Source organism: Channa argus, chromosome 15, assembly GCF_033026475.1.
Source record: "Channa argus isolate prfri chromosome 15, Channa argus male v1.0, whole genome shotgun sequence".
In the NCBI taxonomy this organism is placed as follows: domain Eukaryota; kingdom Metazoa; phylum Chordata; class Actinopteri; order Anabantiformes; family Channidae; genus Channa; species Channa argus.
Window position 1 is genome coordinate 4907461 of NC_090211.1, and position 27579 is coordinate 4935039.

A 27579-nucleotide genomic window follows, 5' to 3' on the forward strand; every position below is an offset into this window, starting at 1 on the left:
GTTCAATAGAAAACACATTGCTAATATAAGCGACCTTTTCAAGACTGTCTTTAATCCTGCGCTTTTATGTGATACTGTTTATTAAATTTTCAAAGTGCCTTAAATAATTACTAAAACGTTTGAATTTATGCAAACGCACAAATAACGTTACTCGTCTTGCTGCTAAGCCAGCTAACGTAATATTTTCTGATTTTCTGATTTGAATATTTACTTGCCAAGGACTTGTAGCTGCTGGAAGTACTTAATAATTGTTCAATTCCTACCACACTAGTGCGTAGCTCAAATGAGTATATTGTGAACGGTTCGCATTACCAGGCGCGGTGGCCAAGTGGTAAGGCGTCGGTCTCGTAAACCGAAGATCGCGGGTTCGAACCCCGTCCGTGCCTGTGTATAATACCTGGCTTCTTTTTCAGAAGCATCTTTAAACTCATTTCCACTGACAATAAATACAACCGTAAATTAAAAAGTAATATTTGTTTTTATCAATTACAAATCTGTAAATATTCAAACCCCTTTGAAAACATGATTCATCTGAAGGAGTTAATCTTATAAAATAACCTAAAACATACTGAACTATGTTATACAACATAACACTGTGATAGAATAATCTCCTGAAGGTGAGTTTAAGGGCTTGTGTTTAACTGTATTTTATTTCCACTTTTTAGAAAAACTACAAGTATTAAATGCCATTAAATTTCCAAGCAAGATGTTATCTAACATGGCTGAGTTCAATTTTTAGTATCTCTTTGGGTAAAAGTTAACCGTTGGACCTCCTAATCACTGTTCCTCTTACGCTTTGTTTACATTGTTTTTGCTATCAGACCCCAGATTTGCCTTTTATGTGAACAAATCTGAAATACCGTAAATAGTCTTAAATCATTATTTAGACAGGGTTTTAACATAAATAGTAATTCTGTGTTTTAATAGTGCATAATCCTCTCAAACAAAATTGTCATCAAGATAAAGTAAAAAATCAGTACCCAATATAAAATTCATATCATTAATTTAAATTATCAAATAAGCATGATTTGGTGTTACTGACATATGGAAATAACAACCCCAGTATACATTTCTTATGTTACATTTGCACTGAGACATTATCTACTGTTGAAATAGCCATGTAATATACCATATATGCTAAATGTCAGAATATTTTTTACTGTACTGAAAAGATTAACATTGTTTACATATACCTTATATGTTATACAGGTGGAATGTGGCTACAGGCAGTCAGTGTAGACACTCTGTACACTGATTACATTATCCTGACCTGTCATTCATAAGCATTATATCTAAAGCTCACGATCACTAACTTCTACCACGCCGGTAACCTGAAGATTTGTTGTGTTCCAATCAATGACATTTCCTCCTGGCCCTGTCTTCTTGTAGACCATGTCTCGAATGGCGCTGTCTGAGAGCACGTAGTCCCACATATTAACATCAGTGATCGATCCTACAAAACTCTGATTGATATCAAATTCACCCAGATAACTGTCTGGATCTTGTCCAAGGATAACATTGCCATTGGGCTGGATTGTGTGAGCTTTCTTGTAGGTTTTGGTCAAGCTTCTCCTCCCATCCATGAAGAGGGCAGATGCACCCGAACTGGAATCCCAGATGAAACACAGATGGGTCTCCAGCCCACTGAGCTGTGGGACTTGGAACAAGACACCACCTCCCGCTAAATAGAAAGAAAGGCTAAACACACAGATAAAACATTAAGTTTTATAGCATGTTTCAAAACAGAGTTAAAATGTCTTCATAAAAGTAGGCGTGTTTGTAGTCCTTGTAGTATTGTTAGCAAAAGGCTGTTGGTTGTACAGTAGTATTCTACTGTAAGTGCTTGTTGTAAAAGAGTCATTTTAATGTTACTAGCAGTCATAGTAGCCTAGTAATAGTCGTAGTGGTAGTGTGTGTACTGGAAGTTTGAAGGCCGTATATAGTAGTAGCAAAATAAATTGTTTGATATAGGAACAATACTATTAGACAATACTATTAAATGCAACCGCAAGGGGACACAAGCCAGTGTCTTCTTGTGCCAGTCCCAAGTCTGGGTAAATGCAGAGGGTTGTGTCAGGAAGGGCATCCGACGTAAAACACATGCCAAATAAAAAATGCGAATCATGACTTTCACACCGAAAAGGACTCCGATACCTGATCGGTCGGTGCCCGGATTTACAACGACCACCACCAGTGCTGTAGACCTACAGGGTACCGGTGGAAATTGGAATACTATTGATCGAAGAAGGAGAGGAGGAAGGTGTGTTCGTAAGCAGAGTGAGAAGAGGAAAGCTAAGAATGTAGGACTGACAGTAGGGACTTTGAATGTTGGGACTATGACAGGGAAGGCTAGAGAGTTTATTGACATGATGCAGAGAAGGAAGGTAGGTAGAAGGAACTGAGACAGGCTCTGGGTGGTCTGGAGGTGCTTCCAGATGTCTGGACCACTATAGCTAATTTGATCAGGGAGACAGGTAGGAGGGTACTCTGTGTGTCATCTGGAGGAAGGGGACAAGGAGACTTGGTGGTGGAATGAGGAAGTTCAGCAATGTATACAGAGAAAGAAGTTAGCTAAGAAGAAGTGGGACACTGAGAGGACTGAAGAGAGTGGACAGGAGTACAGGGAGATGCAGCGTAAGGTGTAGGTAGAGGTGGCAAAGGTCAAACACAAAGCAAATGAGGACTTGTACGCTAGGTTGGACACCAAGGAGGGAGAGGTGGATTTGTTCAGGTTGGCCAGACAAAGAGACAGAGATGGGAAGGATGTGCAGCAGGTTAGTGTGATTAAAGATAAGGATGGAAATGTATTGACAGGTGCCAGGAGTGTGATGGGAAGATGGAAGGAAAACTTTGAAGAGTTGATGAATGAGGAAAATGAAAGGGAACAAGGAGTAGAAGAGGTGACTGGTGTGAAGCAGGAAGTAGCAAAGATTAGTACGAGTGAAGTGAGGAGGACGTTGAAGAGGATGAAGAGTGGAAAGGCAGTTGGTCCTGATGACATACCTGTGGAGGTATGGAAGTGTCTAGGAGAGGTGGCAGTAGAGTTTCGGACTAGTTTATTTTACAAGATCTTGGAGAGTGAGAGGATGCCCGAGGACTGGAGGAAAAGTGTACTGGTGCCCATTTCTAAGAACAAGGGAGATGTGCAGAGCTGTGGCAGCTACAGAGAAATAAAGCTGATGAGCCAGACAATGAAGTTGTGGGAAAGAGTAGTGGAAGCTCGGCTAAGGGCAGAGGTGAACATTTGTGAGCAGCAATATGGTTTCACGCCTAGAAAGAGAACAACAGATGCAGTATTTGCTTTGAGGATGCTGATGGAGAAGTACAGAGAAGGTCATAGGGAGTTGCATTGTGTCTTCATAAATTTAGAGAAAGCGTATGACAGGGTGCAGAGAGAGGAGCTGTGGTATTGTATGACGAAGTCTGGAGTGGCAGAGAAGTATGTTAGAGCTGTGCAGGACACGTATGAGAGCTGTAAGACTGTGGTGAGGTGCTGTAGGTGTGACAGAGGAGTTCAAGGTGGAGGTGGGTCTGCATCAAGGATCAACTCTGAGCCCCTTCTTGTTTGCTCTGGTGATGGACAGGCTGACAGATGAGGTTAGACAGGAATCTCCATGGACTATGATGGTTGCAGATGACATAGTGATTTGTGGTGAGAGCAGGGAGCAGGTGGAGGAAAATCTAGAGAGGTGGAGGTCTGTTCTGGAAAACAGAGGAATGAAGCTTAGCCGCAGTAAGACAGAATACATTTGTGTCAATGAGAGGGACCAAGGTGGAACAGTGAGGTTACAGGGAGCAGAGGTGAAGAAGCTGCAGGACTTTAGGTACTTACGGTCAACGGTTCAGAGCAACGGAGAGTGTGGAAAAGAGGTGAAGAGGCGAGTGCAAGCAGGTTGGAACGGGTGGAGAAAAGTGTCAGGTGTGTTGTGTGACAAAAGAGTATCAGCGAGAATGAAAGGAAAGATGTTCAAGATGGTGGTGAGACCAGAGATGTTGTTCGGCTTAGAGACAGTGGCACTGAAGAAAAGACAAGAGGCAGAGCTGGAAGTAGCAGAGCTTAATATGTTGAGGTTCTCTTTGGGAGGGACGAGGATGGACAGGATCAGGAATGAGGACATCAGACGGACAGTAAATGGTCTGCACTTATATAGCGCTTTTCTACCTATTGGCTATTGAGACCTATTGATTGTAGTAGTTGTGTTAGTAGTACAAGTACCTTTTTTATTATAGAAGTCTTAGAAGTTGTGATGCTTGTAGTAATATTAGTAGTAGTAATAGCAGAAATGTATTGTAAATATGAGTTGTAGATGTAGTTACATTTTTAGTAGTGGTAATGTATGTAGTGCTTGTAGCAGTAGTAGTATTTTTTAGAAGTACTACTAATAGCAGTAGCAGTAAAAGTAATACTCTTACTCACAAAAATTGTGAGATTTTACAAACATTTGGTACAAAATATGGTGTCATCTAAAATCTTTGAATCCAAAATATTGAAGTGTAGTGTACCGGCCATCGCTTTCACGCCACACATTCAGCTCATCGTTGTGTCTGGTCCGGTATGCAAATAGGATGACCTCTCGACTCCCCTGTAGCTCTGTTGCCACACGCATACACAGAGTGAAGGCCGCCAGGTTCAAAGGTTTCTGAGGGACCAGCTCAACAAAACTGTTGTCAGATTCTGCGGGAAACACCAAGTTCCTAATGGTAACTGCCCCTGAGTGATAAGAAACAAAGTTTGTCAAGAAATTCCTGCAGCATGTAAAGTAACACATAAAGCAGTGTGAAATTCAAGTGAAATTACAGATTGCCTTATAAGCATTAAATGCACCTAAAGACAGATTTAGGTTTCCAAGTAAACTTTTGTCATTATCAGTTTGCCTACATTTTTACAGTTAATAATCAGCTGCAAAGTATCAGACGTTATCAATTACAAAATGATTTGTTTAGTCCAAACATATGTAGTCGGTGTCAGTGACAACCTAAAGATACACCTGTTTGAAAATCTAGGATAAGAGAAATGTTACTGCATTTTCCTGAAAGATGACTTTTAATGAATAATCAGTTTTAAAACATGGTTGCTGAATTTTTTTCTGTTCATGAATTCATCAGTTAGCTAGGTAATACTTTCATTTTTAAATCTGCAGAATATTAACCTTTAAATTAACAGTAAACAATATTGCACAGATATACATAAAAGGCACAAAGCAAATGTATACAATTACCTGGCAACACTGTGGAGGTGGTAATGAGAAAAACAAAAAGTGAAAGCCTCATTTTGTCTGAGCAAACCTAGAAAGAGTGAGAGAATTTACTCATGAACTCATTCCACTTATTATATGCATTAAGCTGTTTCGGTCTAGAATTTCTTTAGTTTTATATGAATATAAAATATGAATATATTTTATATATGAGTATAAAATATATAAAATGGAAATGGAGAATAAATACATACCATACGCTGTGGAGGGAATGGTATAAGCAGTCTGTAGAAAGAGTTTTTATATTGTGGCTCACAAACTCCACCCTATTATAAAATAACATTCATTGTGACCTTTAAACTGGAAGATTGGACTATTTTATTGATCAGAAATAAATAAACAAACTAAACTAACGGGAAAGATAAAGTCGATGTAGCACATGTCAGAGGGGACAATGTGCAGTGTGAATTTTTATAGATCAAACTTCCATTGAACTCGACCCACTAACAAATATTAACAGTCCATCCAAACCAAGAAATATGTTTCTCTGGGATCCTTGATGTCAAACAGTCGGGCTTCAAGAGTAGTCAATCCACAGAAATGACACTCCTTACGGTTGTGCAAGCCCTGCAGGCTGCAAAAGCTGCTGCTCAGCTTTCTGTCTTAATCCTACTTGATCTATCTGCAGCATTGACTCTTTGAACTACCAGATCCTCCTGCCTGCACTCTCTGACTTGGGCATCTCTGGTACAGCTCTGGCCTGGCATCTTTTTCTTTTTTTACATCTATACTATATCTCTGGTTTCTAGTGCCCACTCACATGGCTTTTCCTATCATTACTATGACGACGACACGCAGCTCTACCTGTCCTTTCCGCTGTGTGACTTCACTGACTCATCAAACATTCCTGTCTGTATCTCTGACGTCTCCACTTAGATGAGAGGCAGACATCTTCAAGTCAAACTCTCTAATTAATTAAACAATCAATTAATTAATTATTAATCTGAAGAAATCTCAACATCATTTTACAGCTGCTTCAATCTAGACCTTAGACAAAAGCTGAATTGCACAGGTGTTTAATGTAACTGTGATAAAATAATTCTATTAGCACTGGTTGTGTTACAGGCTCAAAGTGGGAGATCCTCCTACCTGAAGTGAAATGCTATCATAAAAACACAGTAAACAGTCTGCACTTATATAGCGCTTTTCTACCTATCGGCACTCAAGGCGCTTTACACTGCTTCTGAGGGACCAGCTCAACATAGCTGTGCCAACAACTGTGAGATTGGTGGACAACCGCTCTACCTTCCTGCGCCACAGTAGCATATATGCTTTTTACTATTAGGCAGCAGCAATGCTCATATTAACATGATGTACATTAGCTCTACTTTTGCTCTGTAACTCTCAATTACAGAGAATGTAAGTGTACAGTACACTCGTAAATCTAAGATTGCGGGTTCGAACCCCGTCCGTGCCTGTGTATAATACCTGGCTTCTTTTTCAGAAGCATCTTTAAACTCATTTCCACTGACAATATATACAACCGTAAATTAAAAAGTAATATTTGTTTTTATCAATTACAAATCTGTAAAAATTCAAACCCCTTTGAAAACATGATTCATCTGAAGGAGTTAATCTTATAAAATAACCTAAAACATAGTGAACTATGTTATACAACATAACACTGTGATCTCCTGAAGGTGAGCGCAGGTTAATTTAAGGGCTTTTGTTTAACTGTATTTTTTTTCAACTTTTTAGAAAAACTACAAGTATTAAATGCCATGAAATTTCCAAGCAAGATGTTATCTAACATGCCTGTGTTCAGTTTTTAGTATCTCTTTGGGTAAAAGTTAACCGTTGGACCTCCTAATCACTGTTCCTCTTACGCTTTGTTTACATTGTTTTTGCTATCAGACCCCAGATTTGCCTTGTATGTGAACAAATCTGAAATACCGTAACTAGTCTTAAATCATTACTTAGACAGGGTTTCAACATAAATAGTAATTCTGTGTTTTAGTAGTGCATAATCCTCTCAAACAAAATTGTCATCAAGATAAAGTAAAAAATCAGTACCCAATATAAAATTCATATCATTAATTTAAATTATCAAATAAGCATGATTTGGTGTTACTGACATATGGAAATAACAACCCCAGTATACATTTCTTATGTTACATTTGCACTGAGACATTATCTACTGTTGAAATAGCCATGTAATATACCATATATGCTAAATGTCAGAATATTTTTTACTGTACTGAAAAGATTAACATTGTTTACATATACCTTCTATGTTATACAGGTGGAATGTGGCTACAGGCAGTCAGTGCAGACACTCTGTACACTGATTACATTATCCTGACCTGTCATTCATAAGCATTATATCTAAAGCTCACGATCACTAACTTCCACCCTGCCATTAACACGAAGATTTGGTGTGTTTCAATCAATGACATTTCATCCTGGCCCTGTCTTCTTGTAGACCATGTCTCGAATGGCGCTGTCTGAGAGCACGTAGTCCCACATATCAGTGATCGATCCTACAAAACTCACCCAGATAACTGTCTGGATCTTGTCCAAGGACAACATTGCGATTGGGCTGGATTGTGTGAGCCTTCTTGTAGGTTTTGGTCAAGCTTCTCCTCCCATCCATGAAGAGGGCAGATGCACCCGAACTGGAATCCCAGATGAAACACAGATGGGTCTCCAGCCCACTGAGCTGAGGGACTTGGAACAAGACACCACCTCCCGCTAAATAGAAAGAAAGGCTAAACACACAGATACAACATTAAGTTTTATAGCATGTTTCAAAACAGAGTTAAAATGTATTCATAAAAGTAGGCGTGTTTGTAGTCCTTGTAGTATTGTTAGCAAAAGGCTGTTGGTTGTACAGTAGAATTCTACTGTAAGTGCTTGTTGTAAAAGAGTATTTTTAATGTTACTAGCAGTCATAGTAGCCTAGTAATAGTCGTAGTGGTAGTGTGTGTACTGGAAGTTTGAAGGCCGTATATAGTAGTAGCAAAATAAATTGTTTGATATAGGAACAATACTATTAGACAATACTATTAAATGCAACCGCAAGGGGACACAAGCCAGTGTCTTCTTGTGCCAGTCCCAAGTCTGGGTGAATGCAGAGGGTTGTGTCAGGAAGGGCATCCGACGTAAAACACATGCCAAATAAAAAATGCGAATCATGACTTTCACACCGAAAAGGACTCCGATACCTGATCAGTCGGTGCCCGGATTTACAACGACCACCACCGGTGCTGTTGACCTACAGGGTACCGGTGGAAATCGGACTACTGTTGGTCGAAGAAGGAAAGGAGGAAGGTGTGTTCGTAGGCAGAGCGAGAAGAGAAAAGCTAATAATGTAGGACTGACAGTAAGGACTTTGGATGTTGGTACTATGACAGGGAAAGCTAGAGAGTTGGTTGACATGATGCAGAGAAGGAAGGTGGACATACTGTGTGTCCAGGAGACCAGATGGAAAGGTAGCAAGGCTTGAAGCTTAGGTGCAGGGTTCAAGTTGTTCTACCATGGGTCAGATAGGAAGAGAAATGGAGTAAGAAGTAGGTTATCCTGAAAGAGGAGTTTGTGAGGAATGTTCTAGAGGTGAAAAGAGTATCAGACAGGTTGATGTTGTTAGTGGTTATGTCCCACAGGTAGGATGTGTGCACATAGGTTCTCTTGGAGGTGATATGCATTTTATTTACATGGATGTGGTTGTGTTTTTCAGAAATAAATGGACACCAACTTTCAACATGATCCCAGCGTCACAGAAATCAAGAGGTTACATGTTGACCATCAAAAAATGTGTATTGTGATTCCTTGTGTAGTACTAATGTCCTGGCCTTTAAAAGATTTCAAATTTCCTAAAGTGAAATCACAGGAGGTAAATCCATTAATTCAGTATTTTGCAAAAGCTAATAATTACTGGGTCAATATTACTGTAGGGAGCCTTTTGGTGTCCTGAACATAAATAACTCATTTGCCATGATAACTTAACATACAAATGACTATGAAAGGGTGTGTTGTATTACGGTAAGTTTTTTTTAATTCATAACAGAAGCATTACTTGGCTCTTTAGATACATTTTTAAGATATTTTTTTGTTTTGTATAAAAGGATGTATGTGCTCATTAAATTTGAAAATAAAAATCCTATTAATATTTTGTTAAATAAGATATTACTCAAATTTAGTGTATTTTTCATTTTGTAATAAAAACAATATTTTTATTTAATAAAAAAGAAGAGTTTGTCCATGTCCCTTGAATGGTTGTCCACCCTGTCGTATTGCGGAATCTGCCCCTTTGAGAAAAAGCCAATAGTGACATCAGGACAACAGATTTTTTTTTATCTCTCCAGTGGCAGGAATTTCAACTGCTGAGGTGAATAAGCTGCTGACTTTCCAATTGACAAATTTTATTCATATGAGTTTACTTGCTTGTTTTGCCAAAGCTTAACATGTCCACCCTGTCGGCATAAAATATACTAGAAGTGAGTAAAATACAATATTTTCAAAATATGTAAGTCTAAAAATACCAAATTCTCTTCAACAACCAGACTAACTATTTTTACTACTAAATATATGTACACTTGAGTGTCTACTATTTATGATATGACATAAAGTGAATGGTAAATTAAAATCAAAATATGTTGAAAGAGGGTAGAAACGCACTCTCTGGTGATATTGACTCTGCTGTTTAATGTGCACGACATGCTGGGATATATTTCACTTAATATACTTGTTATAGTTTTTAATTGAACCAGTTAGTCCCGCTGCGGTTTCAGGAAGCTCTTTTTCAAACGGATGCGGCCACGACAGCAGCAGACAGGAGCTTCAAACACACACAGCGACGGACAACAGGACCCGGAGGAGAATTTGCTGCGGGTTGCACGCCGGTGATAATGGCGGACCAAAACAAGCCAGACGCTACAGGGGAATTCTACAGCGAGATTTTAAGGTATGACGACGCTTTAGTGGGCTAATCGTGTAAAATTCCCGAGACAGACACTACTTCCCTTTTCACTCTCGCTCCTTGTCTTTTCTTCACAACCTTTTCCTCTGGTTTGGAGATATTTGCCTTGTGCACATGGTGGTGGGACAGGTTCATGTAACGTGAGTTTAGCTAAGTTATTGCGTACTTAACGTTCGAGTTATATAGTTAAAAACACTACATAGACTATTTAACCACACACACGCACACACACATTTTTAGCAGTAACACCCAGAGGTTTTGTGGTGTTGGAAGCTACTGAGACTTTCTAATGGGTCTACAACGCTTCTCTCTGTCGCCCTCCGCTGTGTGTTTTGGTCAAAGCAGTTGTAGGTTTGAGAGGTAAAAAAAGTGCAAATAATAAATAGGAGTCAATGCACTTTTGGGTGATTTGGACGTGTAAGTTAGTGTCCAAAGGCTGATCTTAACGCATTACACTGTATTTGAGTCCATAAAATAGGGAATCATGGAGTTGAATGTGTTGGGTGTTGTTTTCATGTCAGATCTCATGGTCCCATGACACTGAATCATCACCTTATGACTCATGATCACACTGGAAATAAACAGTAATATAAGACATTATTTGCAGATGTACTTGAGAAAAAATATAATGCGAATTGCCCAGTTTGAGCATGCAACAGAAATTGTGCTTGTTGTGACAGGTACTTTTTCCCCCCAGACCCTTTAACTGTTTTGCCATGAGACCTGTAAGAGGATCTTGGGCAGATGTTGGGCAGGTGTTGAGCAGGTATGCTTATTGCAACTTCAGTGACCGGGTCAGTTATTGTGTGCCACTAACAGATTGGGCACCTCATTTTCAATTCTTTTTAATTTCTGTGGAGGATCTACATAAAACTGTTGGTCAATATACTGCTGTCTTCAGCATATTTTGGTGCAATTTGCCTGCGGCAAGTGAAATGCATGTTGAATTTGATTCGGGTCTGGAGATTTACTCAACCAGCTTTACTGTAACAGTGACTAGGTAACAGTATTTAATATTAATTGGTTTCATTTTATTGATGCTTGTACGTTTTAAAATATTGTCACAATAAATAGTGTATTGGTCTCAAATCTGCCCAACATATTGTTATAGTAATATAGAGGAATAATCGATGTCTTGGTGTCTCGTTTTTCTTTTCTTCATTGTTTTCATGTTGCTTTCTTTCTTTCAATTGCAGGCCATCTGAACTGTTTGCAGCCCGGTCCAGGAGTCACAAAATTCCAATAAGGGGGCAGAAGGATTTCTTCCCCAATGACTCAGATGAGCAAAAACAGCGGCTCGAGCAAAGTCTGAATGAGCACTGGAGCCTCATATCAGAGGAGAGAGTGGAACGGCTGTGAGTAGGCATAGTATTTATCTGGAGTCAATCGACTGAAAAGGTGTAACATCAGTATTCTTTGTGAACTGTTGCTAGAGTGGAGGAAAACGTTACAGCTTCACTAATCGAAAGTGTAATATTAACAATAAGTCCAATGACTCCATGACATGGGAAAGGGACTGCTTGTAGTGATGAGATCAGAGTTTAGACCTGTGTTGCCTCCCTTAGCTCATAGCTTTGGTTTCACAACCCATTTAGGATCTGTCTCAGCACTTTCATCAACCCTGTTGCCAGCAGCAGCTTGTAGCTTTCATCTGAACAGCTGAAATGCAGAGTGACTAGTTACTGCAGAACAACCATCTATTACATCTATTAGCTAAAGAAATGGATACGCTTTTCTTTTTAAAGGGTCATTGTAAAGCAAACCACTAACTTTTTTTTAATTTAATGCAGAGGAAACTTAGTGAAGGCCATGTGGGTTCCAAGTGAGCAGGTTGTGGAGCTCAAATCTCCAGCTGTGAGTATTGTAGCATAACAAATGCACAAAATACACTCAACCTTTGACAAACTCTGCACTGCATCTTCTGTCTTATTGCTACAAACTGTCAAGTAAATTATTGTACTGTATTACAACATTTCATAACTATTATTCACACAGGGAAAGTTTTGGCAGACAATGGGCTTTTCTGCCAATGGCAAGCAGTATCTCCTCCCTGAAGAAGCTCTCTACTTGATGGAGTGTGTGAGTGGCAAATATAACCAGTTTTTCTGGGTGTGGTTAACTGTCTAAAACTAAACACTCTTCTTTTTTTATTTATTCACTGGTATCTTTATTTATTTTTACAAGACTTGAAATATGTGAAATAATAATTTGTGAGTTATGTGTGAACAGGGAAACCTGCAGGTATTTTATAAGGACCTGCCACTATCTATTCAGGATGGGTATGAGAGATTTCTGTCCTCAAAAACAATAACCCTGCAGCAATATCAGGTACACCTATTAGTCTAACACATAGTTTGGAATATAAGTATTTAGGTCTTGTGCTTGTCTAACAACAAGTTATCTTTCCAAAGGTGTTTGGACATTTGAAGAGGCTTGGATATGTGGTGCTGAGATTTGATCCCAGGTAACTGAACCTCAAAGCTCTATTGAGAAAGTTGCATTTAAATTTAAGGTAATGGGAATTAACTTTTAGTATTGATAGACCCAGCGATTCAGGGATGACAGTGTTATTCATTTGCACTTTTAACCAAAGCCGTTACACGTGCACTTCATACTTTGGAAAATCTGATCCTGTCCAAAAGCTGATTTTGGGGCTAATCCTTTGTTGGGGTCCAGGTTTTGACATAAACTAATTGTCGGTGCTTTTGGTGTCTTACAGTTTGGAGCCATCACCCTATGCAAGACAGCTGAACCTGCCTCAGTCTCGTGACCGAGCAGGAAGACAACTGAAGAGAAAACGCAGCTCCAGCCCCACCCCCACCCCATCATCCAGGTAAATGGTGGCTCTGTATAAAGCTGCTCCTCATCTACTTTATATTGTATTTATTAGGCGCATTGATGTAATCGATTACATAAAATGACAGTTATTCTCTTGGATAACTTGGTATTTAGACTAAAGGCTTGGAATCATTTTACTCTTTGGATTCATACGGAGAAAATGGTGTAAAGCACTTGAGGATTGAATAACTCGGTCTAATATTTACCGTCTCGCTGACTATGAACTTTTGTTACTTTCTGAGAAACTGATTTTGCTGTGGTCCTTCAGTCTGAAATTGTTCATTGGAATCATGAGGTTTTCTGCTTTCTAACAAGGTGTAGTTTGTCAAGTGTTTATAGTTTGTTTCGGGATAGACTGGTGCAATTCTGAAATACCTCATGTGGTTATGTCTTTGTCCCGCAGGTGACCCACTAAATAATAATGCGTAGGAAAATAATCTATAGATTAACTGATTTTATTGAAAAATAATGATAGATTATTTGGGTGATTAGAAATTGAAATTAAAGTTTAGCCCAATACTTTCACGTTGGCAGAACTAAAGTACTCTAAATGGCTCACTCACAACTCATAAAAACAAATGACTGCTTTGCATTTAATATTGCTCTACACTCCTCTTTGCTGAGCAAGTCAGAAAGGCAATACAACACAGATTTTGATGTGATTTCAAATGAGTCAAGTAGAAATTTCTGGTATAATGAAAACAATACATTTTGCAAAACAAGAAAAAAGCTGAATACTGATTCTTTGAATGTACATTACTGTACACTACTGTTTTTAAACAATGTACAGTAAATGCTGATGTAAAAATTAAATGCATGCAATAATCTGCATTGTTTTCATAAATATTTTGTTTTGATTGTTTTTGTTAACCAATTATATTGTTTAAAATGCCTTATCTCAATTGTGTGGCAACATTTCTGTTAATCAGCTTATTGATTAATTGACTAATCCATACATACAAGGGCTTGAGTGTAGAAAATAGTCTACCAGTGAGCACAGACCACCCACACACTCTGTCACTCAGTGTCTTAAAATTTAGTTTCCTGCCAGTCATCAGTTCAAAATGTGAAGGAGTGTTGATGTAATTTGTAGTTACATTTTTTTCTGCTTGTAGTCATACTGATGGACGAAAAGAATCTCCTGCTGAGAGAATGGAGGAGGATAAATGCAGCCACGAAGGTGAGGAGGCCAAAACACTAACTGAGTCACAACTGGCAACCTCCTCAGTGAGGTCTGAGGTCCAGACTGCTACCACAAGCTCAGCAGATGGAGGTAGCGGCAGGAACTGGTGGATGATAGATGATGTTAGTGGCTCAGGGCACAGGTCAGATCACAGTCCCACCTCTGGGTCCTCTCGCTGGGACTTCAGCTCCATCATTTTCCCTGACCTTGGCTCCAGGGAGCACCTTCGTAGCTGCCTGGGCTCTCCAGACCCCTCTCTGCTGCCTGGGGCTATGGCTGTGGGGGCCTGTGATGTTGCCCCCTGGAGGCAGAGAATAAACCTGCGAGAGGTGAAGATGTCCGCAAAGGAGCAGAAAAGGGATAGAAACAAGCATAGGCATCGATGGGATTTCAGGAAAGACAAAGAGGTTTGTAAGATATGTAACATAACCTTAAAAATGCAAATGACAAATGTTCCAAACAAATTATCCTGTAAGTCTTATTTTGTACATTATTCTAATAATTTTAAAGTAATACAAAAGCTTAAAAGTGCAAGGGATCACATTCCTGAGTTCTTTTCAGGTTTGGCAGTGCAAAAACTGGGCAGAGTACCAGGAGCTCATGTCGAGGAGGCAGGGGCGGCGTACTGGCAGGCCAGCACACTTGTGGAACAGAGAAGTCACTCCTTTACATGACCCAACACAGCCAATTCCCACTGGTGAGGTTACATTGTTTTTAAAGTAATTCTAGATACATGAGATTTGTAAAGTGATATTTGTTTTGTTATTCCAGGGGAGCTGCTGGATAAGATCCGTGTGATCAAATCTACAAATTTGCTTGAGGGCGCGTCCAGGTATCACTTGATTCTATTTGCTGTTGTTAAACTTAAGTGAAAATGATTATCTTTACCTATTGCAAGTTCAAGAATAGACAAAAGCAGGGCATCATTAATAATATTATGAATGGCTGTTTTTGTGTCCCCCCATTCTTACATTAACAAATTCCACACACGCATCTAAATGCATTCAAAGTTCAGTATCTATTCAATTTTACCAGATACTTTCTGTTAATTAATACCATTTTTTAGTACTTAAAGTAGTACTTCTATGCACTTAATATGAATATGTAAGATTTTCTTTATCCTTGGAAAAAAAAGAGCAGTTTGAGGAAATGATAGCCAATAGAGCTAAGTCAGAGTAAAACAGAATCTAACTGTAGATGTCTGGATAAACAAGTAAGTAAAATACAGATGCCTACTTAGGTAAAAACTCATAATAGTCAGTCCAGACCCTTCAACACACATGCAAATAAAAAGGCAATTAAATGAAGAGAGCATCTGCATGTCTTAAAGGGAGCATTAAATCCATTTGCTCACAAAAAGCACAAGATATTAATTGGTTTTACATTTTGTTTACAAAGATCCTGAATATTCTATTTTAGCACAAAAGAAAATATTTGTTCAATGAACTTATCAGCTTCTGGGTCCAGGGCACATTAGTTGCCTTATCTAGTTACCTTATTTATAAGTCTTATTTTGAATTTGGTAAACTCCCTGTTTAAGTAAGCCTTTATAATCCGTAATGCATTAAGGTACGAGAGAAATCGAATGACTTATGTGCTTTTACAGGTGACTAGAGAATGTAATCTTGATTCCTTCTAGCATCCTGGTTTCTTCTGTGCATTTAGACAAGCTCAGTGGCAATGCGGAAAACACAATCTGTTGTCTGTGTGCAGAAAGCGTGTGTTTAAAACCCCTTATTGAATAAAGGTTCACTGAGTGTGAACCACCAACATTGTTGAGAAGTAGCCAGGTTACTCTAATCAAAGCCTTCTTATCTGTTGTGGTATAGTGACAGATGGTCACAGCAGGCGATGTTGTGTTCTGTCTAAATAAAATATTGTGGAGCTGCTCTGCTCAGCCAAAATGATTCCAGGAAAACATGTAATATTTAATCATTCTTGTTGAAGCAGTGACAAATTTCTGCCTGCATAGGTTCATTCATGGAGCTGTTTTTGTAAAATAACACAACAACAAAAAAAAACCATGTAGTTCACATTGGCATAAAAGATTTGACCCCAAACAGCTACTTTATGATCACTGAGATTAAATGACATCAACTCTGAGTCACATGTGTAGGAAAATCAATTTTAAAAAATAGATTTTCTGTTTACTTATGTATTATCACCTCTCTTTGCTTCATGAGCTTCAATTTATATGTGAATAAAGACTGAATTGGGGGCTTTGTCGCTCCCTTGTTGTGCTCTTGTATGCAGAGTGTGAGCATCAGCCAGCTATTACTGACCTTGTGAAATATCTGCTCAGATTAAAAGGATCCGATGAGTGGAGGATTTGTTTCAATGTTTACCAACCTGATACGGTGGCCGACTTCAAGAAGAGCAACCCAGGGAAACCTTACTCCCGATTGTGTGTATGCAGGTACGCAAAACAGTTTACTTAAGACGGGCTTAGAGAAAACAACAGAAACTGACTCAGTGTAAGGAGATGACTGTGATAAGGCTGCAATTAGCTCATTAATCTTATTTTAAAAATATTTACTATTTGATTTTCTGTTTTCTGTAATTTAGTATTTGTTAAACATTGTAGGTTGTTAGCCAGTGTCTCCCTCATCATTTGGTATCCTTCCCGTTGTGTCTTAGTTTCGACAGTCCTGTCCCTGACCTGCGTGCTATCAAGCTACTAACCTTCCAGAGTGGAGACGTCCCAGTGGTACTTGCTGTGGTGGACCATGGGGACATCTCCTTCTACACCTTCAAAGACTTCCAGCTGCCGATTGACGTGTACTCCTGAGAGCTAGCTCCTGTATAATCATGATTACAGGACTTTAAATCTGCATCTGTAAAATGCAGCCACTGTGCCAAAGTTAAAGACTTCATTCTCCTCACATCTGCAAAGGAGAAGTGACACAAAAAATAACTAGACCTTTAAAATGGTGGAGTTATTCCGTTGTTTTGGTTACAATTTTGACCAAGTGCTGACAAAGAAGAAAAGTTTGCTTTTCTTTTTCTTTATCTTGAGAACCAGCAAACTATTAAGCTCACCAGACTTAATAGAACAGAAAAGAAGATCGAGTACTTTATTCAATTCTATTCAATCTTTATATAGCACTTTAAAAACAACCAGGAGTTGACCAAACTGCTTTACAACAGATAAACAGACATCATATTGCTAGCAAGCAATTACAAAAAACACAAATGCATGAAAAAAAGATACTTGATTGATGCTAGTTGGAAATAAAAGGTTATTAACATCAACTCTGCAACAAAAAATATTCACATAAACAAGAACACATGCTAACATTATCACCTAGTGCTGCAACAGGCTGCCACTGGTAAGCACCATGTTAAGATATTTCTTATTGTAAAAATTATACCACTGTATTTTTTTATTTGATAATCCACTTGTTATTTCAGTTACAACACTGAAATATTTCCCCCCAGGCCACTGTTGAATTTTAACACTAAGAACATCTTATTCAAAGAGCACAGAGCTGGCAGCAGAACGCTGGGATTTAAATGAACTCCTACTGATTTAGTAAAACTGAAATTAAGAACCAGTACAATTTACATTTTCATGAGTGTTTAAGGGACATTTCTGGGTACAAATTCAACACTGTAGAATTTAGGTGGAGAGCAGAAACTGTTGATTTTCCTTTCTTTCATGGGGTAAAATGTGTTTTTTATATTATAAAGTGATGGCATCTTCCCAGTTTTCACAGTAGTCATGGAATTAAAAATGTTACAATGTGTGCAATGACCATTTGACAAGAAAGTTAGGAATTTGTTAGTTCTCAAACACATTCACAACCAGAAAATGTTTTTTTTTTTTTTTTTTTTTTTTTTTATTATACCTGATTGCTGCAAACATCTAGACACAGGTAGGATTTCAGCATTGCAAATTTCAACTGAGATAGTTGTTTACGTTGTTTTATATGCATTTAAAATTTTAAATAATTTTTAATTAAAACCTGAAATAGTTTCTAATCATGTTCCCAGTTTTATTTGCAGGGGTAGGCAATAAGGACAGTGCTCAATGAAAACGTTTTCCACATCACGTCACACACTCATGTTGAGTTTTTGTTTCAGCTGCAAGTTACTTTAAGTCTTTTACAAACAAATAGAAGCCTTTTGTCCAGTTTGACAGTGCAGTTAATCCGATCCATTGATGCATTTGCATTTATCCAACGCAACTTACAAGTGAGGTACAAGGCAAGCAAAATCTAAGTCAAGGAGAAAACATGCAAAAATGCCTATTGTGCAGAGTTTGGGAGCTTATTCCACCACTGTGGGATTACTGAGCTGAAGAGTCTTCTGTGCAGTGCTGGGACCCAGTGCAGTGCTGGCTGATTTAGTTGGGACAATCACTGCAGATCAAGTGTTGATGCTGATGTTGTGTTTAACGCTGGGAAGAGAAGAACTTCAGTCTTGGGAGAGGTTTAGCTAAAGTTGTCTTTCTCTCATCCAAGCAGAGATGTCAGAGAGACAGGCAGAAATGCGTGATGAGACAGTGGAAAGAAGACGAATAAGAACCGAGCCCTGCTGCAGAGAAAGGCTGTGAGAATTAGAAACTTGCCTGGATACTCTGAAGGTTCGTTCTGATAGTTAGACCGGAACCAGGCTGGAGCTGATCCAGAAATGCCCAAGTCAGAGAGTACGGACGAGACAATGCAAATTTTGGACCTAACTGTTTTATTGTTGTACTGTTTATTTAATGTTGTTTTTGCAGTTTGAAAAGGGCTCAGATCGAACCTAAGGCAAACAGCCACCCCAGTTTGAAGGATTCTAGTATTTTTTTTGCTTTAATTGGTGAGTTAGAAAATAAAACATTTTGCACGGTGCAAGGTTCTGATCCCTTGTTGTCTCATCTTTTTCTCAGCAGGTATTTCCAGCAGTCAGACTCCATATATTTTAGTGTTCTAATTAACATAGGCCTGATGATGATGTGTGGCATTTTAGACAGGGTATGTGTCCTCATACAGGACATATCTGTAATTTATGCTATTTTATTAATCTACTGAAGGAGGGGAGGGACAAAGTGTTCTCTTTTAGTGATGTCCTTTTCAGCTTGTATCCCAGTGGTTTAGTGTCTGCAAGCAGGCATCAGCTGCTGACCTCCATCTGTCAGCTAAATCTCTTCCTTTTCCCCTTTGACACATAATGTTGTTGCATCACATTTTCATCCTTTGATTTAAAGGTAAATTACACCGGCCAAGCTGCAGGCTCATCTGTCTTTTTTTATTGTATTACATTAAAAATTAGAGCTGCCAGCAGTGGCACAAACCTCACTTCCCTCTGAGCATAGAATGGCAAAAACGTGTAAATTATTCAACAAACTTACATACGCATTAAGAAATATTTGTGGTTCCCGGTCACAATTCAAAAAAAAAAAAAAAAATAGGTCAAAGCTCTATGTGATCAACTTTATTGTTCCCCTGTTCTATTTACTAGTTCTGGTTTTGGGATGGTTTTAGGGTCGTCTTTCATCAATGACAGCAAAATAGAAAAGCTGAACTTCAAACATCCCCATCATACATTTTACCCTTTACAGAATACAGGTTGCTGAGGATATGAAAGCGACTCTACAGGCCTCAGAACAGAGACTTAGCAGTGGTTGAGTGTTCATCATCCTCTTTACTGCTGTTGACACCGTAATACTGTCCAGTTATTTCTATTCACTGTAATTCTATCCACCTGTTGTGCTGAGCTCTTACCCTGGTGGGGATAGGAATCCTGGAGGCTATGCTGGTGGGCTTCCTAATGGAATTTGATGGTTATTGTGGTAAACAGGCTCAAAGCTTTGTAAATGCTCTGTAAATTGATTATTGATTTCTTCTGAGGGCTGGGTGTCATTACCAGTTTGCAAAACTATTGGCAAAAACATATCTGAGTTAGAGTACCAAAACAATTCATTTTCATATACTTTAATTTGATTTCATAAATATTATTTTTGCACAAATATAAGTTGGGTAAACACCCAAAGCCTAAAAATGTTTCCGTAAACGCAGAGAATTCAAACTACTCAGAACTTAAATGAAATGATCAAATGTATGATTTCTTACAGACTAAAATTAAGAATAAAACACAGTCTGAGAAGCTTGACTCTCAAGGAGCAAAACTTCCGTCCACATGTACTATAATAACCTTCTCAGCACGACACAATTCAAAAAACACTAAAAACACTTAACCATTAAGCATAGAAATCTAATATACTGTCACTTCTTGGCCATTTCAAAGCACTACCTTTCATAAACCACAACAATGATCCAGTTCCATCAGGTCTGCTGACACTACACTAAGGTGCTTAATTGTAAACTTACAAGTTTGGTTCTAGCAATATAAATAGGTAGAATGGGCACCTCCATCACAATGCTAACATAATGTGCAGAAGCTTTAGGTCTTTACAACACATACTTGAATATATATTTACATTTACATTTACATTTTGTCATTTAGCTGACGCTTTTATCCAAAGCGACTTACAAGTGAGGTACAAGGCAAGTAAAAATCTAAATCAAGGAGAAAACATCAAAGCAAAGTCCTATCAGAAAAGTGTTCACAGTTCACGAGATGCAAGTGCGAGAAAGGATTTTTTTAAATTTATTTATTTATTTTTAAAGAGATTTAAGTGCATAGGAAGATGCGGAAGAGTATATAAATTCTAGATGGTCTCTACAACATTGTCACATCAGAAGACATGATGGATGCAGAGCAAATACATTCATCTTGTACAACATATCCTCACACCAGTCTGCTCTGGTTTCCTCTGCATCACTTTTTTCATTCCACTATGTTCCACCACACTCTCCTTTCAATCCCACTCCCATTTTTAATCCCACTGTTGACATGATGGTGGAAGGTTTATGATCTGATGAACTTATCATCATATCACGTTATGATATAAGGTGCTAAAGCCATGAAGCATAATTGATTCAAAGTCTGTGCAAAGATGGATTCACCACTTAAGGAGATTCTTCCCTCAATGTCGAGCTTGAGATGTGGAAAAAGTGATATGGCCAGATGCAGCTATAGGGAAATACAAGATATGCAGGTTTTTATAATGGCACTAATTTATACTTTCTTTTATTAATATTTTTAAAAATATATTTTAATATTTTCATCAACACTGGTCTACACAGGTAGCATATATCCATATAGTTTCCTCTAAAATTGTAAATTCTACAGTGGTTTTCAAAATTATGCTTTAGCAATTGTAAAAACACTAACAATGAATGTTTCAAACTTTAACCACATGTTTATTGTTATAACAATGACAGTAAAATTCTGGTACATACTGACATGCTTCTGTGATTTCAAAATAAACTTTAACATTTATTTGGAATCATGTTTCTTTCCATTTGATACATGCATTCACTGTACTTTTAGTTTTGTTATGGTGTCAACAAATGAAACATGAACTAACTGAATTTAAAAAACTTAAAACAAAATAGGATAAAAATGTATTACCTTAAATCTGTAAATAACGTTTGACAAATAAGTTGTCAACTATTGTGGTGCAGTAAAATGAAAGTAAAATCAATATTTCAATGTATTTATTTGCTTTCCACCACTAACAAAACCAAACTGGTCCAAATGAGATCCTGCTCTGTAAAGGTATTGAAAACCAGCACCCACAGGTGTGTATGTCATATGACATGTCTACGTGTCATATGACGTGCCAAAATGGTCGGGATGGTCGTTTTAGTAACATAAACAGCACGGAGGGGCGGGTTGAAACCACGCGGAACAAACTGTTGCTCATGATGATGATCGCCAGTGCACTGAACGGTAGCAATAACCACAACATGCAATGATAATGTGATTAATGCACACAACCCACCGACCAAAACAAACCAACGCAAGATCAAGCTGAATATAATCACGCTCCCAGGTTGCCTTCACAATAAAAGCCTTATTGTAGCCACTGCCAATCCAACGGTGGTTTCAGGTTGAGACCTGATGCTTGTTTTTCGGGGAGTTTTACGTTGAAAGCCAGTATCGGAAGTGTGAGCTTACGTTGTCTTTACTCTGATGTATGTTCATGTTTGAGCAGGTCAGCTGGTTAGTTACTTTATGGGTTCAGTTAGCTAAGTGTTTGAACCTTTCTAGCACATGACAGGTTTCATCTTACGCTGACTTCCTCGCATCTGTTTGACAGCAGAACAGCTCATGTTAGCTCGGTGGCGATTCTCTTCGTTTATTCAGCTAGCTAGTGTGGATTTGGTCCAGCTCACAGCTTGGAGCATCCTGCTAGCCTAGCAGCGAAATTAGCAAAATACACTGGAAACAAGTGAGGTAAGATGTGTTTTATTTATGTTTTAACTAATAACGCCAGTGTAGCTAGTTACGACATAACCATAGCGTTACTTTCAGTGTTAAACATAAAACGTCAACATTATTATTTGTGCTAGCTCCACTGAGCTAGCTGCCAAATGACGTTAAGGTGGAAACAAGGAAATTTCAGCTGACTGTCACCACCAGTAACTTAAAAATAAAAGGAAAAGTTTGCGAGTAGCAGTCAAATGTCTGAGGTTTGTCTTTGTCCAAAACACTGAAATAAATTATATTAAAGCAATCGCTGTTGTTTACACAGTGTTGCTAAAAGTCTCATTTATATGACCTGACTTGCTCCTTAGTGAACAATGTTTTTGTCCAATTTTAACAAGTCTAACATCAAATGTTTAACTTGTTTGATCTTTTTTTTCACAACGTGAAGACAAATACTAGATGGCATATTATTCTCTGAGGTTTTTTAGGGGGACAGGATAGTAACCTCTGAACTTCTTTTTTTTTTTGTTTGTATATTGTTGAAATTACATTCACACATTATAAATTTTTTACAATCTGCTTACAGTAATAGCATTGCACTAGTAGCTGTGTTTTCTATCTACCGTGTTGTTTTCCCTTCAGGTGAGGATCAGAGTCATCTACCATGGCAGGTGGAATTACAGAGACCGGGGAACCCTACTCCCCATTTGTGAGTATTATCATCATGCAGAATTCTGTGGTTAAATCTTAATCTCTTAACCATTAATCTTTAATCAAATCAATTTGGTTCAGGCACATGTTCATCCACTTAAAACAACAGAAAGAAAGAGCTCTGTAAAACATGTAGGTTGTCACGAATGTATTTGGTAGATAGGAGGCTGGAGCTGCAGTGGATTCATTCCTAAAAGCAAAGCGCAGCCAACTGGAGACAGTAACAATTTAAACAGTTCTTCCCTTTAGGATCTGAGAAGTTGTAGTAATCTCATCAGCTGACAGATATTGTATTGAACCACATGCCAATCAATCTTGAGTCAAATAACCATAAATGTGTAACAGGTTATATTGCAAAAGGCATTATGTGAACTAAAGACAAAGCAAAAGCATTCTCATGAAACAGGCTTTAGGTTATTATAGGTTTGTCTGTGTAAATAGTAGTGGTGCTTGCAGTGAAAAGTAAAGAGGAAGCTTAAATGCTTACACATGCTACTATTTAACATAAGTCCCATTTGTGGTCTGGCCTCAGTATTGACAGCTCATTTGAGTTTCAGACCTTGCTTACATCGGCATGACTTTGCCGCACTGATCAACTTCTGTCTGTTAAATGTTTTTTTCCAGGAAGCTAAAGCTTGCAATCATTAAAACCCTCTGCTAACAGATTGGGGTTAGGTGCAAGTGTTGCCCAATTTGTCCAGTTGTCTCCCTTGACAATGGTTGATTAATTTACTTGGTAATCTCATCTTTATCAACCAGGGTACTGAAGAACACCCAATACTGTTGCGCGTGTGACTTTACTCTTAAAAACAACATAAAGCAAGTCTTTAATTTTAGACGACCCTTGATTGATCCTTGTAGAGAAAGTGGGTGAGTGCAGCAGAAAAACTTGTAGTGAGGTGATGCAAAGATGCAAAACTAATACAAGGTTTAGTTAAATCTCTGCAGGAACTTTTGCTTGTCTTTACATTCTATCCTTCTTATGTCTTTTATAGGTGGGGCTTGTGTACATGTTCAACCTGATTGTGGGAACAGGAGCGCTGACGATGCCCAAAGCCTTTGCTGCAGCTGGTTGGGTGGTCAGTTTAGCACTAATCTCCTTTTTAGGCTTTATGAGGTGAGTATTTGTCTGCCCCAGCCTCAATTTATGTGCGATAACACCTGTAGCCCAGTACACCTCCTTTCCATTTTTAATACGTATCACATCTTCTGCTGTCATACAGCAACAGAGAAAACACAGATGTGGAGCTGATGGCTGACGTTTTCTACCAACATCTGTTGTCCTTTTAAAGATTTTATATTCTGTTTCAATATTTAAATCAGCACAGCTTCTCTCCTTAAATGTGATGTTTGTTTCCTGCTAGGATGAGCATAATTTTTCAAAAGACTTTTATTTTTAAAGTCCTAGCACACGCAAGGTCATTCAAGTTTGTAAAAAGTTATGTTGATGTGGTAAAACTAGAATTATTATTTATGCACACACCTTGTCCTTGTTCAAGAGTTCAACAGTATATCAAATAGAGTTAGGAAACAAAATATAAATATAGAAATCCGCCAGTAATCAATAACATAAGCAATGGATTATTTTTCACCCAGCTAATGGAAAATGTTTACAGTTCACTTGGCAAAAGCAGAGATAACTCAAGAGACTAATTTCATGTTTTTAGTCACAATTATGAAGGCTAGATCATACAAGCAGTAAGTCATTCTAAACATATAAATGACAAAAGATGCGCAGCTAAATTAATGTTTAAAAGATTTTATCTTTCTGAGTGTAATCAAAATGTCAGTTAAATCTTTGGATCTTATTTGTTCTAAATACTGTAGAAGGTGCAGTACAATTTGTAAAGTCTGAATATAAAGTCTGAATAATACAATCGGTCATCTTAAATAGAGAAATTAGTAATTATTAAGTAACTATTTCATCAAAAAATGCACAGCCGTCAAATTTATCATATAAACCTGTGCTAGTGTTATCTGCAATTTGCACATGTATTTACACAAATGTAATTTGTTGCCGTTGCCTTTTGCCACTGTATTTCTGGTTCTAAGTGAAAGGTACCGAGAATCTAAAAGCACTAAAGCTCTGTGAACTCCACAGTAACTATAGTGTAAACAGAAGGTGGAGAGAGGGCCCATTAGAAGTGGAGTCCTATTTCAAATAGACTACAAATGAACGCTGAAGTTCATTTTATGCAGGTCCTGTTTTTGGTCCTGTTGTTGGTCCTAAGGATGATATGTGAAAACACTCTTACACCATCAGTAGCTGGTAAACATTTGTCATATGTAGAATGTTTGAACAAACTGCCAGGATGGTAGGCAATCTTTTCAGCAAAGAAAACATCAGGCAGATGAAAAGTAGGTAAAGTGTTGTCGACTCCAACTGGAAAAGGTCTGTTCATAAGAGTCACAACATGGCTTAAAGATGTATTAGCTGTACCTCTGGCTAAGATATCTCCTATACAGTATATTTGCTATGAAATTTGCATATTAGTCATCTGAGTGTGCAGTTACAACTTTCTTGTAACTTGCCATTTAAATGCTCCAGGTGATTCCAGCTGTCATTGTGTAATCTCAGGGCCACACATAGTGACAGAAAACCATTCAGGCTCATATTCACAGCAGCAGGCATTTTAGAGTTGCCAGTTAACCTAACAGCATGTCCTTGGACTGTGGGAGGCAACAGGACAAAACCTGTGCAAACACAGGGGCAACATGCAAACCTGAAATAGAAAGTCTGCAGCTGTCCAGTTAGGACTGTGCTATGACGCTAGGTAAAAAGAAAGAAAACCGCAACAGTGTATTAGACAGCACTTAAAACTAAGGTAAATCTTAAAAGACCCACCCATTGTAATTATACAAATGCACAAAGGTGATCCAGCTAGATTTTTGCTTTAAATAATCTCGATTCATGGAAACCCAACATATTGTGGTGTTAAAATAAAGAATATGTGTATTTCACAAGTCAAAACGTAAATGACAACAGACATACTCCATTTGAACATCAGTTGTATTGATGGTAGCTTGTTAAGCTCTTTGTCTTCTTATCCTTGAATCCCTCATCAGCTACATGACCACTACCTTTGTGATCGAGGCTATGGCAGCGGCCAATGCTCAACTGCGCTGGAAGAGGAGAGAACAGGAGGAGGTGAGATGATAAACTCTGAAGGAAGGAGCAGAGTTTCCTCTATATGTAAATATATTTAATAGGATGTTGGCTGGATGGATGGTTCTCTATTTGCTGCAAGAAGTAAATGTCCCTCCCTGTCTGGGGGAGTTTGTCTAATAAGACATTTAAGTCGAGCACTGTTTACACCCTGCAGAGATGAAGCATGTTTAGATGGCTGATAACAGAATGAAGTTCAGAGATAAACCTTTGCAAAAATAAACCGAAATCTTGAGTGATTTCAGCCAGGCAGTATGATAGTAATATTCTGTCACCCTGCAAGACCTAAGTTTTTGTTTGTTTGTTTGTTTGAAGCATGTTCGATCTGACTTGATTTTTCAGAAGCAGGGTTTGTCGTTTTTTTAAATGACACCAACTTTGAAAACTAACTAATAACTGAGCGTCTCGTACTTTTGTCTATTGGTGAGTTTGCTCAGTGTGAAAGATTCTACAATAACAAATTGCAGTTCTTGTCATCTACATGTTGTAAATCTATAGCATGTGTAGTTATACTTGTCAAGTTATACATGTAAACTCTAGGGTAACTGTGAGCGTAGCTAACTAGAATTGGCACCTCGTGAATGTATACCTCATGGAGGAATTCTAATCAGTTCATCCATGAGTCATTTATGCCAGATGTAATGAAATTCCCTTCAGGCCTTCCTGAGAGATTACATTGATGAGAATGGAAAGAGACGTGAACCTTGATCGTCACCTTGACCTTTGACTACTCAAATCTAATCAGTTCCATCTTGAATCCAAGTGGATGTTACTTTTAGGGAATGACAAGGACAGACAAACTGAAAATATAATGCCTCTGGCCACAGCTGTTGTTGAGGCTAAGGCACAAAGTTTGTGGAAGCAGTGGCTCTGGAGGTATGTGTCACACATAAAGGAAACTGCCAGATTTTATTGATTTACATCTTAAGCATTTTATTGGTAAATGCAATCTCAAAGCATTTCTACAGCAACAAGGGTGAGGAATTTTAACATACCTTTATTATTAGAGCTTTTTTTTTTTTTTTTTACATTTGAGCTTCTGTTTTATACAATCAATGGCTCTATTCTGCCCAGTGAAAATTACCAGATTATGTAATGTTTCATATTAAAGCATGAAACAAAAAATACTCTTTTAATAGGAAGCTGTATTTTTTTTTTTTTTTATTTAGAAGGCTGGTGTTTTATTGCTCAAGCTACAAGGGAAATGTGCCTCTTGCCACCCGCCCATACGAAACTCAATTCGGAT

The 27579-nt window shown here is 38.2% G+C and overlaps 3 protein-coding genes and 1 non-coding gene across 6 annotated transcripts in view; 3 read left to right on the forward strand and 1 right to left on the reverse strand.

Annotated features, from left to right (window-relative positions):
* The first annotated feature begins 314 nt into the window (after positions 1-314).
* On the forward strand, positions 315-386 carry trnat-cgu (transfer RNA threonine (anticodon CGU)). The gene has a single exon. It is a non-coding gene; the product is annotated as a tRNA-Thr (tRNA).
* A 245-nt stretch (positions 387-631) lies between these two features.
* On the reverse strand, positions 632-5528 carry LOC137100210 (C-reactive protein-like). Its single transcript, XM_067477867.1, has 4 exons — positions 5450-5528; positions 5220-5286; positions 4504-4711; positions 632-1698 (listed from the first exon to the last, which is right to left on the reverse strand). Exons 1-4 carry the CDS (start codon positions 5450-5452, stop codon positions 1293-1295), a joined length of 684 nt encoding a protein of 227 aa, XP_067333968.1. The 5' UTR covers positions 5453-5528; the 3' UTR covers positions 632-1292.
* A 4471-nt stretch (positions 5529-9999) lies between these two features.
* tsen54 (TSEN54 tRNA splicing endonuclease subunit) lies at positions 10000-18954 on the forward strand. Of its 3 annotated transcripts, XM_067478070.1 has the most exons (13): positions 10005-10158; positions 10871-10939; positions 11370-11528; positions 11964-12027; positions 12169-12252; positions 12403-12501; positions 12585-12637; positions 12893-13006; positions 14127-14601; positions 14756-14891; positions 14966-15026; positions 16497-16610; positions 16832-18954. In XM_067478070.1, the coding sequence occupies exons 1-13, from the start codon at positions 10103-10105 to the stop codon at positions 16980-16982; spliced, it is 1635 nt and encodes a 544-aa protein (XP_067334171.1). In that variant the 5' UTR covers positions 10005-10102; the 3' UTR covers positions 16983-18954. The 3 variants fall into 3 exon arrangements, with proteins under 3 accessions (XP_067334172.1, XP_067334173.1, XP_067334171.1); XM_067478071.1 differs by lacking the exon at positions 10871-10939 and having other exon boundaries at positions 10000-10158; XM_067478072.1 differs by lacking the exon at positions 16832-18954 and having other exon boundaries at positions 10002-10158; positions 16448-16586.
* Positions 18955-22210: 3256 nt separating this feature from the next.
* Positions 22211-27579, forward strand: part of tmem104 (transmembrane protein 104) — a 51388-nt gene continuing 46019 nt past the window's right edge. Inside the window, exons 1-4 of the mRNA XM_067477260.1 lie at positions 22211-22483; positions 23099-23165; positions 24163-24284; positions 26234-26315. Of these exons, the coding sequence (XP_067333361.1) occupies positions 23121-23165; positions 24163-24284; positions 26234-26315 (249 nt within the window). The 5' untranslated portion in view covers positions 22211-22483; positions 23099-23120. The remainder of the gene's footprint in view (positions 22484-23098; positions 23166-24162; positions 24285-26233; positions 26316-27579) is intronic.

Bases quoted from the DNA above. Each gene is read 5' to 3' on its own strand.
- tsen54 (XM_067478070.1), top strand. From the start codon at position 10,103: ATGGCGGACCAAAACAAGCCAGACGCTACAGGGGAATTCTACAGCGAG. The intron at 12,028-12,168 runs GTGAGTATTGTA...TTATTCACACAG, and splicing joins TGGAGCTCAAATCTCCAGCT to GGAAAGTTTTGGCAGACAAT. The intron at 12,502-12,584 runs GTACACCTATTA...ATCTTTCCAAAG, and splicing joins TAACCCTGCAGCAATATCAG to GTGTTTGGACATTTGAAGAG.
- LOC137100210 (XM_067477867.1), bottom strand. The intron at 4,712-5,219 runs GTAATTGTATAC...CTTATCACTCAG, and splicing joins CACCTCCACAGTGTTGCCAG to GGGCAGTTACCATTAGGAAC. The intron at 1,699-4,503 runs GTACACTACACT...CTGTGTGTTTAG, and splicing joins TGGCGTGAAAGCGATGGCCG to CCTTTCTTTCTATTTAGCGG.